General features: G+C 40.8%; 1 protein-coding gene across 3 annotated transcripts in view; it reads right to left on the bottom strand.

Annotated features, from left to right (window-relative positions):
- The window catches only part of PALD1 (phosphatase domain containing paladin 1), a 209491-nt gene that overhangs the window by 91201 nt on the left and 98353 nt on the right, over nucleotides 1-19937 (bottom strand). For all 3 annotated transcript variants that reach the window (XM_075841572.1, XM_075841574.1, XM_075841573.1), the window contains 6 exons: nucleotides 8343-8549; nucleotides 7139-7241; nucleotides 5783-5962; nucleotides 4393-4557; nucleotides 2614-2774; nucleotides 1621-1696 (listed from right to left, as the gene is read on the bottom strand). In XM_075841572.1, the coding sequence (XP_075697687.1) occupies nucleotides 1621-1696; nucleotides 2614-2774; nucleotides 4393-4557; nucleotides 5783-5962; nucleotides 7139-7241; nucleotides 8343-8549 (892 nt within the window). The remainder of the gene's footprint in view (nucleotides 1-1620; nucleotides 1697-2613; nucleotides 2775-4392; nucleotides 4558-5782; nucleotides 5963-7138; nucleotides 7242-8342; nucleotides 8550-19937) is intronic.

Raw genomic sequence — 19937 nt, 5'->3', positions numbered from 1 at the left:
ACGGAATCCATGAACGGAGGCCCAATGCAGATGTGAACGAAGCCTTAACGGTACAGACTACACGCCAAAATGAGCCAGTGCACATCAAGAAACAAGGCTTAGAAATAATTCACGATACCAACATTTTTGAAGCAGTATTTTATTTTTTTAGTTTAAATGTTAAGTTCTAGCTTTCAGAATAAGCTCAGGGCATCACACCAATGCTGATATAATACAACATCTAAATGCTTTAAAACGGCTGTATTAACACAATAGAAGAAAAGACAAAGAAGAACATGGCAGGAATTGATGACTTCTCCTCCACAAGCAGAACAGGGTTTACCGTGAAGAAATATCACTATGCATGTATATGATGCCCCCTGTAATTAAAGCATACATAAAAGACTTTTGGCATTATATATTTTTAAAAAAGGAAGTGACCATTGACCATATCAATGAAATATGTGGTCAAATGAAACAACCATTTAATAGTTTAGTCCAATTAAAAAAGGCCTTACCCAAAAAGTTGACCACTTTGTAAAGCTTATGAAAAGGGTACCTAGAGTGTTTCTGAATTTTTGCCTCCCGACAGATGTCTAAATCTGACATTAGGAGACGCAGCCAGCAGATCAGGCGGTACTGTTGCCGAAGCAAGCGTATGACGCCCAAAGCCTCTCCCGCATAGGAGCTCTGCCAGCAGACAAGCAAAACTGTAGGTTACCTTTAACTGTAAAAGTCCTGTTTTAATTGGTAATATAAAGAAGCACCAAATATTTGTCTATGATCACACCATGCAATATTGGTAATGGACAATTTATTTATCTTTAAAGTTAATTCCTAGTAAAAATGGGTTTGAAAACAAAAACCTTAGGGGATTTTGTAGACAAGAACTACTTTGAAGAAGAGAAGAAGTTTAATTCGGGAGCAGATACACAGATTGGGCAAGTTCACATAAAAACACAGCTGTAACTCAGTGATATTTGCCAACTTCAAACAACTTCTGTAAGTGCAGTGATTCACCTCCTGGCATTGCTTGTATAACTATTATGGTATTGTGCCAGATTCAGTTCTGAAAGTATGCAGTGTAGGCTAAAGTTCAACCTAATATATTTGTATGTAAAGGACTACTCATACCGGTACGTGTTACAATTTGGTATTTAATAGACTTGAAAATCTGCTCCAAACGGTATACTTTTGGAGAGTTTCACCTTGTAGTCAAATGAAACAGCCTGATCTTCCTTGGATGCACCCAACATAGAAAGATCTGTACATAGGGAGAACAACAAAGTTTCCTGATACATCCGTATCATCATAGGGAATAAGGTACCTATGCAGGATGCATCCAAGAAAGACCAGGTTGTTCACTTGGGCTGCAGGTGCAAAAGCAGATGATAGTTTACGAAGGGTTGTGTACGGAGGGTACAAGGTCTAGTGAAAGTGAATGTTCACTTTGTGTCCGGTGCAGCACATGAAATACAAGAACTAGTTTCAAACTTCGTTCAGTAAAAATACAGGCAATCTGTAATTACTACTACTTTGCATCAAGTGTAGTTTACATGTGAGCAGTGCCAACAATCTACAAACTCAAGAATTAGGTCAACCAGAAAAGTAATTGGATGGTAATATAAACGTTTTACTCACCCTGAGAAAATTTACAAAAGCATCAAACTGTGATTCCAGTGGTGCACCATCTACTGGTAGGGGCAAGCGATGGTATCTGTGAATATGGATGTGAAGCCTCATTAATTTACGTTAAGAAAAATAAAAAGTTATATCTCAATAAAATTTATAAAGCCTATACAAAAAAACATCACAGCAACACAAACATGAGAATGTTATTGTAGATCCTTCTATATCTAAAGAAAATGTTTAATAAAAAATGGCATCAAATATAGAACAGGTGGAGCAATTTAAATGCCACTCTGGATACCCTATGTGTGAGTTTTAAAAATATCCTGATCTAACCCACTTATTTATTTGCAGGAGCATCTCCTTTATTCAACATTCTCTCTATGACATTGGATTCCATTACGTATTTGTTAAGCTAAGTTCACACTAGCATTGTCTCCCATTTAGGTGTCTTCCGTCAGAGGAAGAGATGACCGAAAATCCAAAACGGAAACGTTTTACAACACTTATCTAAGATACAATTGTGAAAACTTCTTTGATCAGTTAGGGCACAATGGTAAAAAATGGTAACGGTCTTCACTTTATATTATATATATATATTTATATTACACAAAAATTGGGAGAACCCAGCACTATAAAAAACAACTCAAAATCAGGCCATGTGCACGATTCCACAAGGGATGAATCAATTCCTTGACTGGAAAATAGAAATTAACGTTGACCAAGGTAACCGCACCAGGACTGCAAGTAAATGCAGAGGTGTCGGTTTTATTCACCACGAAGTGTCCAACGTTGCGATTCACATCTGAACCTTTCTCAAGCCTTGGCTTGAGAAAGGTTCAGATGTGAACCGAAACGTCGCACTCTTTGTGGTGAATAAATCCGACACCTCTGCATTTACTTGCAGTCCTGGTGCGGTTACCTTGGTCTACGTCCATCTGTCTCTATCTACATATACACACATATACTGTCATTCTTAAAAATTTCACAGCTTCTGAGACTTACCTGTAGGAGGGCTGTAAAAAGACAGGCCTGTTGTAAACTTCCTCTGTCACGTGTATATCTTCTTCACACTCAACCTTTACAGAGTGCGGCTCGTCCTTAAAATGTTCAATGTCGTTATATACATAATAACTGTTCCCGCTCAATTGCGCAAAGTCAAAAAGCTAGACAAAAAAGGATAGAAAAAATTACACAAGTAAGGCTTATTTCACATGCGTAATAAAAGTTGCATGCATTTTTTAAATCTTTTTGTCATATACGCCATGTAATTTTGTGTTTGTTCCCACTTAAAAAGAACAAACACAAGAAGGAAGTAGTAGCGAAGGACTGCAGTGTCTTCTGGCGCTAGTTGTGAGGGGCTTGGCGGGGGGGGGGGAGGCGCTGTTTTGTCACAATATCTGGGTAATTTCCCATATATGATTAAAAAAAAAAACTTATAGGTAGGCTTTACATTTTCATACGTCATCCATTTACTTCAATACAAATAAAAACATATATGTTTGTTTTTTTAAAGTACAGTACTGAAAAGCATAGTATACAACGCTTTTCAGGACTTTGAAAAAAAGAAAAGGATAGGACGTAAGCACACAAAACATATGCACAAACTACACTATTGGGGCATCCATCATGTCTGTAGGAATCAATGTACAGGCTGTGGCGCACATTTCCATAATTCTTTTTCATGTCAAAATGTGCACGTCAGACGTACAATAAAAACGAGATGTGAACGGAGCCTGAATCCGACATTAAGTTTCAGGCAAACATAGGGGTAGTACATACTGAGTATTTTGGCACTGTTTTTGACGCTGAAACCGCGCCAAAAATCACCCAAAATCGCATCCCATTGATTTCAATGACGAGACATGCCCTTTCTTTGGTCGTTTCCTTCTCTAACCTCCCATTGACATCCGTGTGCTGTCCATAGTTTTCACGCACCCATTGACTTCAATGGGCAGCTAGGTGTGTAAAACGCACCAAAATAGGACATGCAGGGAGTTTCACGCAACAGACTCTCGCTGCGTAAAAACTCCTGCATGTCTGAATAGCCCCATTGAAATCAATGGGGCTGTGGGCTGTGCGTTACTTCAACACAAAGCACACGGATGAGATTCATGTATTTGGCCTGTAAACCTCACATTAAAGAGGATCACCAGTCTTATGTAAATAACGCTCAAGGACAATTTAGGCAACTAACAAACAAATCTTTCAATTCCTCGCCATTTTCAAGAGTTATGCAGCTGCTGTGTTTATCTCTGTAGATTATTTAGAATGATTACATTGTAGCAAACCTTCAGCTGTGAGAAAACAGAGACCTTGAAAATAGGGAGGAATTGTAACAATACATATAGATATATATATATATATATATATTTTTTTTTTTTTTTCTGGAATGCCCTTTATGGCTTAAAAGTGATTGCAAAGGGGGGTGGGGGAGATCGTAGAACCAATAGAAATGTATAATCATGTACCAACCCAGTGTTTATATAGATAAATCAATTGTAAATAGAACAGAATACATTGCCATAGTTCAGTTGATCCATTTAGGGCTTGATGGCGATTCCACTTAAAGGGGTCCTATACTTTTTCTATGCTATCGAGTGGGTGCTCCAGGGCTTGCTCTTCTACAGCTCCAAAAGTCATGCAGCTCCACAATAAACCCCCCCCCCCCCCCAGTCCAGTTGACCCCATCACAGGTCCTGCAATCACTGCGGGGAGGCAGTATTAGGAAGAGGTGTATATGTGAAAGCTGTGAATATAATATGTGATTTAAAACTAGAATACCTCTTTCCGAATTGCGAGTTCCAAATTCTCTACTCGGAGTCCTTTCTCCAGATTGTGCAAATTTTCATGCAAATTCTCCTTCCTTCTGGGAGTATAAGGCACAAAGTCACTTTCCAATCTCAGGAACAGCACAGGTTCTTCACGGACACAGACAAACATGCATTCCTGCATTAAGATACAACAAGGATTCCAGGTCTTATTAAGGCTTGATGGATATAAAATTGACTTTAAGTGTAAACATAGGTTTCCGTAAAAAGCAGAATGTGATTTTCTGAAGGAACTTCAGACATTTTAATTGCATTTTTACATTTTAGGTCTACTCTGTACTGCAATTGAACAGAAATTCATATTAGTATTACACATATATGAATTCTTTAGAGGTTCTCCCACAAAAAAATTTTGCTGGAAAACCTGATTAAGACTGCAGCCTAAGATGACGGGCCGTTTTTCTTCTTCTCGTCTATCAACCAAAGTAATGGAACCAATATCGCACACTGTGAATGCTAGTGATACTCTGTCTAAAAAAACAATGGGGGGGGGTGGAAATATATGGTTACCGTCTTAAAAGATAGACCGTATAAAACTAGTCCAAACAGGCAGATATTGCACTATATGATTCATTTGGCACATCTTGCTAGACGTGTTAGACATTGTCCTCTTCCGTATGCCACCACTTGGCTTATTGACTTAACATCAATATTTTGCTACAAAAAATTGCGCAAACCATTAATAAAAGTGGTTCATTTTAAGACTCCTCTTTGCCCTTTTTTTTTCTAGAAACTTTTTGAAACAGTCTAGGAATGTGCAAAACATATAATAAATTTGTCACAGAGATTTCGCTCAGTAAATCGCCCTAGTGAGTACGTCCCAAGCAACCAGTCTGTCTCAGATAACGGAGGCCTTCAGCTTAAAACCAATCTGCAACTAAATGGAAAGAGGCATAGAAGCGATAAAGGAAGCTTGAAGAACTTAAACTACTTCTTTCTCTACGATCTTTTTGTTAAGGTGAAGAACCTCTTTTAAAAGGTTCTGTCATTAGAAAAACTTATCTTTATACAAAATAATAGTGATGGAACAGGATCAGCTCCCTCAGTGGTCGGGTTTTAGCGGCAGATATGCAGAAGATGTCTCTTTACATCCCCATGTTATAATGTAGACACCATACACGAGCAATAGAAAAAGTCCCAAAAACTTTTGGAAAGTTTCACCATTTTTTCTTTGCCGGAGCTAGTGTTCCCACTTTCAAGGAAACAACTTCATACAGGTCAGCATAAAGTCAGAAGTATTCATTGGGGTTTTTTTTCCCCCAGAAAAATAGTCGGTTGTCCTATGATAATTCATGCCCACCTTTACCAACATAGGAATAATGGACACTACTTTTATTTGGTACCTTGTGTCCATCATTCTGGAGCTTCTGCAGTACTTGTTTGAAGCCATTCAGGCTGGGCTGACCCATTCCATATACTTCATATCCTCCTTTTGCTTGGCGGAAATTTGGTGCACCGAAACTACTTGTAGTGTTTAGAACATCTAACTTGCTGTACACATCCCATACCATAAAAAATTTACCCTAAAAGAAAGAACAATTAACACATTTTTATAAATGTTTAACTACTAGTCACAGACATTCTAGGCACGTTCTCAAGGGGATAACTGAAAAATATGATCAATATTTCTATATTCTGCAGTTTTTTTTTAAACAAATTATATTCTACAGTATGCTCTACGGAAAGTAGTCCAACATCTCTTCTGCCAGACACCCTCACCCCATTTTGCCATAACATAATTACCCCCTGCCCACTCTTGCTAATAAGGCCTCATGCACATGTCCGTATCAGTTTTTTTGTCCGCAAATACAGATCCGACGGCAAGGAATACATATTCGTAGCGGTCTGCAATTGCGGAAGCGTCCATAGACTATGGGCGAGTCCGTGCCACAATCGTGGACAAGAATGGGACATATTCTATATATTGCGGATCATTTCTACGGCCCAGACACACATTCGTATATATACGTAAAGGGGTCTGTGGCCAATAGAAATGAATACGCCACAATTTACATCCTTGTTGCCGTGAGAACCAAACGAGGCTTTGCAAGGTTTTGTACATTTTACAGGAATAAAATGTGAACCGTTATTGGCTAGAGTGGGCAACTAGTGACCCAAACAAAATAACAACTACCGTAGCCAATAATCTCCCATACAAGACAATGCGAGTGTTTAAGTTGTTGCTCATAGTTGTTGACAATAATCATAATGATTTTTCATGGTAAATATAAGGCTGGATTCACACGAGTTCATTACGTCCGTAATTGACGGACGTATTTCGGCCGCAAGTCCCGGACCGAACACACTGCAGGGAGCCGGGCTCCTAGCATCATACTTATGTACGATGCTAGGAGTCCCTGCCTCGCTGCAGGACAACTGTCCTGTACTGAAAACATGATTACAGTACGGGACAGTTGTCCAGCAGCGAGGCAGGGATTCCTAGCATCGTACATAACTATGATGCTAGGAGCCCGGCTCCCTGCAGTGTGTTCGGTCCAGGACTTGCGGCCGAAATACGTCCGTCAATTACGGACGTAATGACCTCGTGTGAATTCAGCCTAAGAATCTTTGTTGAATCGGGGCTCTTTGCATCTGTTTAAGCTTTATTTATTAAAAGACAAACCTTTGCTTTGGTCATGTTGACTTTGACTGTTTCAGGTCATGGGTCATGCCGATTAAGCACGCACTATAAATCTCACCTGTACAAGATAGTGCTCCGGCATGGTCTCAGAAATTCTCCCAACAGAATAATTGGCTTTAAGCAAATCATCATGAATCTGGAACTCTTCTTTGCAATTGTATCTGGAAAACAACAGCTCATCCTTTAAATTTTGAGCTTCTATGGGCAGGTCCCTCTTCTTCTGTGTCTTGTTACTGGTATGTTTGAAACTGTATCCTTAAATAATAATTTTTATTTTCTTACCCATTTATACCACCACGAAGAGGGCTACAATTATATAAATGATATTGACATTTAACGGGGCCCTACGTTTAGTTATCTATATGGTGTGCAACAGTAGCAATTGCACCTGGGCCCTTGTGCCACACATGAAGACACTAGTATTAATATGGCACATGGTAGCTGGTGGTTACAGACTTTTCCTTTGGGGCCAAGGAGTTTCAAGTCACACCTCTGGTTGAAATCTAAAAGTGTAAATGAGCTACCATGAGAAGGTACAAGGTAAAAAATAGTAAAGATTACATTTTCTCCTATTCATGGATAATACCATTATTTGTATCCAATTTGGCTTTTCACCCTGTTGTAACAGTATAGTGTGTTATTATTGTAGGAGGTACATTACTGTTACTATATTGTTACGGAGGGAGAAAGTGGAAATTAACTTTGTTTCCACGGCAAGCTTTAAGAAATTCTCCAAGACTAAAACATTGATTCCTTACTTTAAGATAGGCCACCAATGTGTGATCGGTGGAGGTCCAACTCCCAGGACCCCTGCCACAGCTGGAGCACTGCTGCCCCTTTCATTTTATCCAGACAACAGCTCATCGCTATGTGCAGCAATGACACTGCAGCTCATCCCCATTCACTGGACGGACTTCATTATAATGACCGGCGGAGAGTCGGACCACCACCGACAAAACATTGATGGTCCTAAGGATAGGCCAACACGGTTTAGTCCTGGAAAACCCTTTTTATAGATGCATCTAAAGATTTTACATTAGTCATGTCCAGTTACGTATTTGAATCCACATGGTTTATTTTTGTTTAATTTTCTCAAAATAATTTGTAAAACAAGCTGCTATTTGGTGATTTTTAACATGCATTAGATACGCTTATGTTCCTTGTTAATTATTTTTTGGGGAATTACCCTCTACATGAAAAAAAATCATAGTTTATTACTGTGCACATCACTAATTCAAAGAACAGCAGTATACAGTACTCACGTTATAACAACTGGAGCCACCTTGTTGGTAATTATGGATTTGGCCTTGTTGTGAATGCTCACGGTCTGAAAAGAATGGATGCTAAGCGAGTTTCTGTCTTCTGCACCTGAACTTGTACTGCCATTTCCTTGGAGGCTGTCACTAGGGGGCACTATGGGGGCCGGCTGTTGAGCTGTGCTAGCAGTCGTACCCATACTCCACAAACGCCTTGAGGAAAATAAAAAAAATCATCATAAACAAAAGCTTGGAACGAATAACAAAAAGATACCATATTGTAGATTGACCTTTTTTTTTTTTTTTTTTTAATTACATGCCACTTCCAACAGCAGTTGTAAATCATTCATTTCCTACTAAGCAATGTTAGTCTAAGGGCTTATTTAGACGAACGTGTAATACGTACGTTCAATGCGCGGGATTTTCACGCGCCTCGCACTGACCTATGCTAGTCAATGGGGCCGTTCAGACAGTCCGTGCTTTTCACGCAGCGTGTGTCCGCTGCGTGAAACGCACGACATGTCCTATATTTCTGCGTTGTTCGCGCATCACGCACCCATTGAAGTCAATGGGTGCGTGAAAATCACGTGCAGCACACGGAAACACTTCCGTGTGACGTGCGTGATTCGCACAACAGTAGTAAAAAGTATGAATGAAAACAGAAAAGCACCACGTGCTTTTCTGTTTACAAACATACAGAGTGTCCTAATGATGGCGGCTGCGCGAAAAATCACGCAGCCACGCATCATATGGTGATGACACACTGAGCTGTTAAGTGCCTTTTGTGTGCACAAAACGCCGCATTTTTTTGCGAGCGCAAAACGCATATGCTCGTGTAAATCCGACCTAAAAGTTCTGAACATTCAGACAAGAGGTCCAAAACTTTGAACATTGCTCACACGTTACTTTTGTTTCCACATGAAATGCTACACAGACCATTCATCAGATTAGTTTCCTAACGAAGCACGGAAATCTCAGAGACTGCATAGAGCTAGATTTAATTTACAGATGTTCTAACTGAAGGCTGCAGTCAATGAATAGGTACATTTACCAGTCATCTAATAAATTGCAGTTTTGAAAATATAACGTGAGTGGGCAAGAGAGTTTGAGTTCATTTGCTTCAGATTGGCACACCATCGTGGTTGGAGTATGCTGGTAGTTGTAGTCCTCTCCTCTTATACCTCCTCTCTGTAATGTCCTCTGATATCCCATAATAACAGCCTGGACATGCTAGGAGTTGTAGTTCTCTCCTCATATACCTCCTCCCTGTAATGTCCTCTGATATCCCAGAATAACATCCTGGACATGCTGGTAGTTGTAGTCCTCTCCTCTTATACCTCCTCTCTGGAATGTCCTCTGATATCCCATAATAACAGCCTGGACATGCTGGTAGTTGTAGTTCTCTCCTCATATACCTCCTCCCTGTAATATCCTCTGATATCCCAGAATAACATCCTGGACATGCTGGTAGTTGTAGTCCTCTCCTCTTATACCTCCTCTCTGTAATGTCCTCTGATATCCCATAATAACAGCCTGGACATGCTGGTAGTTGTAGTTCTCTCCTCTTATACCTCCTCCCTGTAATGTCCTCTGATATCCCAGAATAACATCCTGGACATGCTGGAAGATGTAGTTCTCTCCACTTATACCTCCTCCCTGTAATGTCCTCTGATATCCCATAATTACAGTCTGGGCATGCTGGGAGTTGTAGCTCTCTCCTTATATCTCCTCCCTGTAATGTCCATTGATATCACATAATAGCCTGGACATGCTGGGAGTTGTTGTTCTTATACCTCCTTATTTATTCCTTCCCCAGGGGTAAGCACACTATCTCTCTGTGATGGTCACTTTACTAGAGGGGCAGATGGTCATTTTATAGGGGGGGGGGGGGGGGACTGAGGCTGATGGTGACTTTACTCGGGGGGGGGGGGGGGGCTTGGTGCTTCGAGAACTGAACCACCACTGCACTACAAAATAGCAAACACGTTTGTACATGACGGGGTGTTTTGCTGTAATTATGAGGGTTTTTTTTCCCAAGTCGAGACCAGGTTCTTATTTACAGTTGATCACTGTATAGATCTATGCTGGTTTTGTCACTGAACCGGGAGACTAACAATGTCCAAGGACATTCAGTGCTGGAACTATGGTTTTGGTAGTACTGTGGCCTATTATAAAGCCTTATGTACACAACCATATTATAACTCTTTTGTACGAAGCTATAAAACAAACCAAAAATAAATAAATCAGAGGAGGTGCTCCAATTTTTTTTATTTCTGTCGGATTCCATACCAATGTAACAAAAACAAATGGTGACATGAGCCGTCACATGCAGGACCGCCTAGACTGGATGCAATTGTAGCACACTAATAACTCATACAGAACTAATACTCAGACACTGGACGTAAGCAAGAAGGTTTCTCTTCAAACAGATCTTGAAAAAATGTTGAAGAATTTAAAACACAAAAGGGAGAGATATATCAAAACACAGGAAAAGCGGAGTAGTTTCCCATGGCAACCAATCAAGTTGCTGCTTTCATTTTCCAAAGAGCCTCTGAAAAATGAGAGCCAATATCGGATTGGTTGCCATGGGTAACTACTACAATTTTCCTTTGGACCAGTTTTAATATAACTCCTCCAGTGTATATTAGAAAGTTGCAGAACTTTTGACTTTACTATATTTAAACTTTATTTACATAGAACCGGAAACCCCTTCAAAGTTTTCAATGTTAGAAGGAAGAAATGTCCTAAGACATGGTTACACATAGAAACCAGTCTGCTCCCACATTAAAGTGGTGGTCAGTTAAAAAAAGAAAAGAAAAAAAAAAGAAAAACTTTTCTGAATACATTCATTCTGACTTAACAGAGGAGAATCCCCCCTTTCAGGACTACAGAGATAGTCTGTAAATCTGGAGGAGCTGGGATGCCCATACATTGATACGGCACCATTGACCTCAACAGTGTAATGCTGCAGGGAAATGAAACACCTGCTGCCAGATTCTCCCACAGATTACAGCTAATTGCTGGGTGTCCAAGCAGCAGGACATGTGATCCACTTATTGTCACAGGACATTTTAACAAAAAGGGATTTCCAAAGCAGAAGTTAAAAAAAAAACAAAACATCCTGCTCTAGTATCAATTTTGTCAATTCCAAAGAAATTAAATAATAATAATAATACATTAGGCCAAAATAAGAATGTACTCCCCATTATAATAAACTTCCAAAACGTATCAAGCAAAGACTAGGACCGGTTAGTCAAGCATTGGCATTAACAACATCACTGCTTGCTCCTAATGACTTTATTTTTGTTGTGTCCATATGAGGATGTCATTTGTCCGCTATTTCCTGCCCATGCTATCAATGTGCAGCACACTCGTAGACTGGTGATGAGTAGAATTGTGTTACATTGTCCTGTACTGCCAGTCTGTATCATTCGAGGAAGTCCCCTTTCCATAAATATGTTATCGTCGGGATTTCCTTTATCCATCTTAGAAAAGTCTACACAAATGAATGTGACAAATTACATAACTGGTCCTGCTGGTGTGCGCGCAAAGTGGAGTCCCTCAAAAATAATTTTCCATTGCAAAACATAAATATATGGAATGTCTGTTCCTATTAAACTTTACATTTGGGCTTGTATAAAAAAATGATCTGCATTTGTATTTGGACAGTTTTAGGTTTCGTATCTATCTCTCTCTGTTCACCGTAGCATCATGACTTCCATTCTGAACGGATCCTAACAGATCTCATTGACTTACTATAGGGTCAGCTATACATAGACGCTATTCTGAAGATAAAAATAACAGAACCCCTGAAAGACACAAATGCAAACAGAACCTTAAGCCCCATGCACACGAACGTGTTTTTGCGGCCGCAATTCCCCCGAAAAGCCACGGGAAAATTTCGACCCCATTTATTCCTATGGGCCCATGCACACCACCGTGGTTTCCACGGTCCGTGCATGGCCCAGGAGCCTGGACCGCAGAAAGAACGGACATGTCTTATTACAGCTGTGTTCTGCGGGCCAGGCTCATAGGAAATAATGCACGTGACCTACGATTTGTGGGCGGCTCGCGGGTTTCACTCCGCGGCCGTCCGACCCGAAAATCACGGCCGTGCACATGGCTACGGTCGTGTGCATGAGGCCTAACAGTATACATTAGAAAATCAAAAATATTTAAAACCTGTATTTAGAGGAGACGAAAATGTTGGGAAAAATGTTTCTAAAAATGAATCATTTTATTAAAATTAATTTAAATAGTAGGTTTGTCTTCAGAGCACATCATCAACTTAGTGGACGAAAGACGCCACCAAAACTCAAGTCATGTCCTTTCCTCATCTTGCACATTATAAAACAAGACAGTTTTATCTGCCCTCTGTACACTTGAACAATGCTCAGTAGTTCACATGGAAGATCAGATCTTTGTAATGCCAAGGCCTGGATCACAGCAACTCTCCACGGACAGAAATCTAGTTCTCATCAGAGGCCGCACCATAATAGGCAGCGTTTATGTTATCTGAAGAAAGCATTAATGAGGTCTGAGTCCCGGGAGAAAAAGTGATGGATTAGAAGCAGCAAGTGTCAAGTATGAACTTTCTTATTCATAATAACCCGAAAAATTGTCCTGTATATTATAAGTGTGTACACTTTCCATGGTTATAGAGACTCCCCTTTGTCACCATAAGGCCCTGTTTACACAGTTTTTTGCGGCAGCAACCATGCAAAGAATTGGCCAGAATTGCCTCCCCTTGATTTCAATGGGAGGCAGAGGCATTTCTTTCCTGCGAGCGGAAAAACCGCTCGCAGGAAAAAGAGGCTACATGCCCTTTCTGCAGCCAAAAGGCGGCAATGAAGAGTCAATCCACGGTAAATACAAGCGCACTATATTCATTAAGCGGATATGTAGTTATGCACAAGGCCCTGTTCACATAGTTTTTGCCCTACGTTTAGTGTATATGTCGGAAAAGCTACGAACTAACTTACACGCTAAACGTGTACATAGGGCTCCATTGGCCCGACGGAGTCTAAATGGTAACATTTTGGCCTCCATCGAGCTGGTACATGTTAGTACAACTTATTTTTGAAGGATGGGATGGTAATTTATGATATACCATCCCGCAAAAGAAAACGTATACCATAGACAGCAATTTTACTTTTTCCCTTTACTTTTGTGACCTCAGACACAACTATAAACAAATATTTGCATCCTATTAAAAACAAAATCTGCTAATAGGTTTGCATATAACCCAATAAATTAGTGAACCCCAGAAAAGTCTGCAACCCTGTACAAAGGATATGCTTCTAACCCTTTATGAAGATCAATGTAAGTGTTGGCTTCTCTCCCTAAGGCAAATAAATATCCGAAGGTAAAAAATAAAAAAATAATCTAGAAATCTCTCTCGTTACATAATAGTGACTAGAGAAAATACAAAGAAAAAAAGAAACCGTCCGGCGCTCATAGTGCATCAACTGTGGGTACGGAATAGACGGGACAAATAGGAGCACAACACCCCTTGATGTGTTTCTGTAAACCACGGGACTGCTGCTGATAATCTGTTCTGGGGCCAACAAGGACTCCGTAAATCGATATTTGTGAAAATAGGAGAAAAAAGTTGATTTTTCTATAGCTTAGCACTGTCTGCTCTGTCTAACTCTCCGTGCCCCGCAGATTGGAGAACCACTCCCCCGTCGGTAATTGTTTGGAGTTTTTTTCTGTTTAATAAAGTGGTGCTGAAGTGGTCAGCTCTCAATGTGTTTTATCAGCCGGAGGAAGGTGTTGGTCCGACCTTGAAACGTGTAGCTATACTGCCAGATCAGAAATAAACACATATTTTGCAAATAACACTCTGGTTCAAACCAATTTGTCCAAAAGTTTCCTCCTTCTAACCAGAGTGGTTCTCCAATCTACCGGGCACTGAGCCCTAGACAGAGCAGACAGCGCTGAGCTATAGAAAAATCTGCTTTTTCTCCTATTTGCACAAATAGTTACATAATAGTGAGAAGTTTCTATTTTTGTCAGGATCTGAAGATCCACCAGAAATCTTAGGGTTCGTTTACACAGCCAGATTTCCTATCCAGTAACTAGCGCAGATCGAAGAGTTCAGCTTATCGATCGATGCTCATTTACATGGAGCAATGATCACAATTATGGCGACGATCGACTGTTAATACGATCGTTCGTCCCCATAGATTTGCACTTTGTCGGCAGCACATCCCCTGTTTACAAAGGGAGTTGTGCTGCTGACAAGCGACCAAATAATTCTTGGCTGTATAAAAGATATGATCAGCCGAGGAAGAAACATTTGCTTGTTCGCTGATCGCTGCCCTGTTTACACAGGGCAATGATTAGGAACGAGAATTCGTACAAGCGCTCGTTCTCCCGATCTTTGTCCCCGTGTAAAATGGCCCTTAGCCCAACATCATTGAATAGGTTGGATGCTCTACTGTCAAATCCTTCCTTTCACGAGCCGATTTATTCTCATTAAAACGGAAAACGTCTTTGCTAACACAATTGTTTATTAATAAAATCGGTGTAGAATGTGCACACAGAATACAGAAATGCAGTCCAATGGAAAATAAACAGGTTGCTTTGGTTAACCAAACAATTGTTCCGTTGATTGAGCATTATTCCATTAATTATGATCTGTTGGGCTCAGAACTGTTTAGTGATATGAGAAGAGCTGTAGTTATTCATTAGACACAAGTCGTTAATTAGCAACGAACAAAAGAATAGTATAAATTAAAGCTGTACTGCAAGACAAAAGCTCAAGGGACTCCATGCCTAAAACAGGTTGTAGTCAATACGGCCATATTAATTTGTTATGGTTGCCATACACAGTCTAAAAAGTTAATCAAAATGGACGATTTCAACAAGAAACGATCATTCGTAAGAGTAATTTAACGACGAATGATTGTTATAGCCGACCGATGGCACAATCACCGTCTGGAAAATAAAGTCTGTGAAAAAACAATCCACACTAAAAGAACAATCATCCTTGATCCCAGTTTCACTAACCACGTATGACCAGTTTGGACAACTGTAATGGCCAATATGGACTAAAATGTGTATGGCTGCGTCGGCGTAACAATCGTTCACGAGATGATCATTCATTCAACGGTTCTTCAACCATCAACCTACTTCTATCTAATGAAGTCTTGCATTCCTGTAACAGACAGGTCTTATAACTATAGGCACTAACGAAGTATGTCGATTCTGCAACCTCAGGAAACCGGTCGCTAACTGAACCAGTGGAGCTACAAGTTAAAGCTCACTATGGAGCCCCATAAAATATTATCCCTCACTAACCAATAGAGCAAAAGATGATGAATGGTGTATACAGGATACATGCGAATTATGAAATTCTCACCTATGGTCAATTCATCTTCTAAACCAGACAGGGAAACGTATGGTATTAGGGTATGTTCACACCTAGTATATACGCTGTGGATTTTCCACTCCGGATTTGCAAGCAGAAATTCTGCAGAATAGTACAGTAGCAGCAACGTGGATGAGATTTTAACAAATCTCATCCACACGCCGCAAAAAAATAGTTACACGGAATGTATGCATTAAGTGACCGGTGGTGCAGATTATAACTCCACAGCACGTCGGTTTATGATGCATATTTGCTGTGCATTGTTTGCAGAATTCTCTATGGAGCTCAATGGGTAATCAAATCGTGCAACAACTACTATGGTTTGCGGAATTTGCTGCGATTATGCTGCATATTCGCAGCAAATTCTGCAGGTTAAACAATAAATAAAGCCTATACTTACCTCTTGCGGTGCTGCCACAGCAATGCGTCCTCGCTCTTCCTGACTGCTCTGTGTCTAGGCTGCCCCCTGGAATGACATTTCATTACATTACTCTTGCAGCCGATCACAGGCTGCAGCAGTCACATGTAATGAAACATCGTCACAGGAGACCACCACACAGCAGTCGAAAAAGAAGGAAGCGTTGCTATGGCAACGCTAGGATAAGTGTGTATAGGACTTTATTTCTGGAGCCCATTTTGCACATTGGTCAATCTGGCCGAATATATGCACCCAATTAAGCACCATTTGGTGTGAATATTAAACTGGATTTCCCTATATGTTTTGGGTTTGAATACACAGCAGACTTTTCTGCAGCGTATCTGACCCATGTGAATAGAGCCTAAGGGCTTCTTCAGACGACAGGGAAAGTCGGCCATGTGACAGACATTTTTTTTTCGGCCGTCACACCGCTGCATTAAAATGAATGCACGTCTACGGGGCTATTCACATGGTCGCTTTTCACCGTGGGAACGGCCGGGAAAAAAATAGGACATGTCCTATTTTTGCCCGTTTTCCTGGATCCCTCAATAGACGTAAGTCTATGAGAGATCTGTGAAAACGGTTCCCGCACGGGTGCAAATCGGTTTTTCAAGGTGGATTGGACACTCGGTCGTGTGAATAAAGCCTAAGGGTATATCTACAAGCGGAAGATTTGCTGAAGGAATTTTTACGACTGTCCCAATCACATGCTGCAGAAACAACCCCATTTACATGTATGAAATGGATTTTAAATTTAAAGAGGCTCTGTCACCAGATTTTCCAACCCCTATCTCCTATTGCAGCAGATCAGCGCTGCAATGTAGATAAGACTAACAGTTTTTTTTTTTCAAAAACGAGCATTTTTGGCCAAGTTATGACCATTTGTATATTTATGCAAATGAGGCTTTCCTAAGTACAACTGGGCGTGTTTACAGTAAAAGTACAAGTGGGCGTGTATTGTGTATGTACATCTGGGCGTTTTTACTTCTTTTACTAGCTGGGCGTTGTGAATGGAAGTGTATGATGCTGACGAATCGGCATCATCCACTTCTCTTCGTCAACACCCAGCTTCTGGCAGTGCACAGACACACAGCGTGTTCTCGAGAGATCACGCTGTGACGTCACTACCTGCCCCAGGTCCTGCATCGTGTCGGACGAGCAAGGACACATCGGCACCAGGCGACAGAGGCTACATCGACTTACCTGCAAACGCCGATGCTGCTGCAGAATCAACTGTAGCCTCTGGTGCCGATGTGTCCTCGCTCGTCCGACACGATGCAGGACCTGGGGCAGGAAGTGATGTCACAGCGTGATCTCTCGAGAACACGCTGTGTGTCTGTGCACTGCCAGAAGCTGGGTGTTGACGAAGAGAAGTGGATGATGCTGATTCGTCAGCATCATCCACTTCTATTCACAACGCCCAGCTAGTAAAACAAGTAAAAACGCCCAGATGTTACAAACACAATACACGCCCAGTTGTACTTTTACTTTAAACACGCCCAGTTGTACTTAAGGCTAATTTGCATAAATATAAAAATGGTCATAACTTGGCCAAAAATGCTCGTTTTTGAAAAAAAACAAAACAACATTACTCTTATCTACATTGCAGCGCCGATCTGCTGCAATACGAGAAGCAAAAATTCCTGGACAAAAATCTGCTGCGTGTAAATATACCCCAAATAGATGTAGTCTGAAAACATCGTAAGTAAAGAGCTATGACTGGATAGCTTCTCAGAGCTCCAGCCAAATCTTTGTGCATTAAATACTGTTTTAGGTTTCTGAAAAGCTTAAAATGAAAAAAAAATAAAATATGATGGATATTTCTGGGAGTAAATGGAACAACAATTGAAGATCAGGTATTATTTTAACTTCGTAGCACAAATGATATTTTCTGAAGTTCTGTATTGAAAGGGTTGTATGAAATTTAAAAAAAGGATCTGTATTTTTTTTCCCCACTCTTGTCCTTGAGCAGTGTTTGATATTACAGCTCAGCCACCTTCAAGCGTTCTTTCTGGGGGACTAGACTTTTTTTTTCTTCTAGTCTCATAACCCATTTAAAATACTTAAAAACGATGAACACATGTTTAGTCTACTCTCCAGACAACCTCATGGTAGTGAAATCACAAGATGTAAGTTGAGACAGAGGTATACGGTCACCTGACACAGGTTTTCTGACTATTATTTGCATTAGTAATTACTTTGTACTCCTTGGCATATAGCGTGCATTGTTCTCTACATAAAAAGTACATGACCTGCTCATAAACACATCACCAAAATATTTGCAAAGTTTCTTCTGTTTATAAGAGGATAAAATGAATCCACGTGGCTCAGCCACTAAAAGGACAAATCAAATAATGTTTTTCATACACCAGATAAGGTTTGTGTAATACATTCGGTTGGAAATGTCTTCCCCCAGAATTCCGGATTAATTCGGAGAGGCTCTAACATTGTGGCACACATTGCATTTTATGCCTATACGCCACTCTAAACTGAGGGGCAGATAAAAATCTCGCCGTGAATCATGGGCCGTCATGTTAATTCATGCTGGCGCTGGTTTGATTCATTCAAACGGAGCAATCGTTGCAAGTAGGGGGAGGAACAATCCTTAATACGATCTGTCGTTCCCATACATTTGCATCTCGTGAGCAGCATATTACCTGTTTACACAGGGAGACGTTCTGCCGACTAGCAAACGCTTTCTGACCACATTACAGATCCAGTCACTCGACTGCTGCCCTCGTTCACCCGCTCATTTGCCCATGTTAAAGGGCCTTCATTTTACATCAAGAAGCCTTATTCCACCTGCACACTTAGCAGATTTGTTGTGGATTTTCCATTCGGATTTGCAGGCAGAAAATCTGCAGCGGAAGACTGTTGTAGGCAAGTGTACGAGATTGAAAAATTCTTATCCACATGCTACTGAACATTTTCCGCACGGAAATGAAAGAAAGCTGCAGATTTTCACATTCTGTTCTACATGTTTACTGCGTATTTCGCCATTTTCACTATAGAAGGGGTGAAATCCTCAGCAGAGTTTGCACGTAACACACTATGGAAATGCTGCAACAAGTCCGCTACGTGTGTGGGTACTTCTTAGGCCTGTGCACAGAGCCTGTAAGGCGACACACAGTCCCTGCAGTTTCATACTACAGAGCCTCCCTGCAGCACCGTATTCTACATATAGAAGCAATGCTTTTCGTAATATGGCATGCAGTGGAACATACCACAGTTTTTTCCTCTGATTTCTAAAAATAAATAACGTATGCCTCTGTATGCAATTAAAAGCACATGGAGGTAAAGTATAAGCCTATGGATTTCTATGCATGCCATACTATGGCAATAGCATAAAGGCAGACCATGCAGAGAGTGAGGAGACCGGCCTTGGTTGGTGCCATACCTTTTGCTACTGAGAGGCAAGAACCTCTCCAGAGGGACTGTATTGTTAGCAAACAGGAGGATGTGAAATTGACAAAAAGTTCACAGAAAGGACATGCAAGGGCAAAGAAACCATAAAAAAACACCAGTCTGTTTAGTCCTGGATGGTAAAACCTGGCACCATAAACAGAGGGGGGGGGGGGAGAGAGCGGCGTATTAATGTTCGCTAAGTTGCCCTCTCTAAGACCATGTTCACACCTGCGTTGTTTTTGCGTTGTCATTCTGTTCTGCTCCATCAGAGGAGCAGAACAAGGGCATAACGGAAGCAACGTTCCGTTGCACAACTGCCCCCGGCAGCGCCCGACGGAACCCATTGACTTTAATGGGTTCCGTCGGGGTAGCTATTGTCTTCGGTAATCTCTGGTAATCCCTG

This window comes from Rhinoderma darwinii, chromosome 11, assembly GCF_050947455.1.
Source record: "Rhinoderma darwinii isolate aRhiDar2 chromosome 11, aRhiDar2.hap1, whole genome shotgun sequence".
NCBI lineage: Eukaryota > Metazoa > Chordata > Amphibia > Anura > Rhinodermatidae > Rhinoderma > Rhinoderma darwinii.
This window is presented reverse-complemented; position numbering and strand designations above follow the sequence as displayed.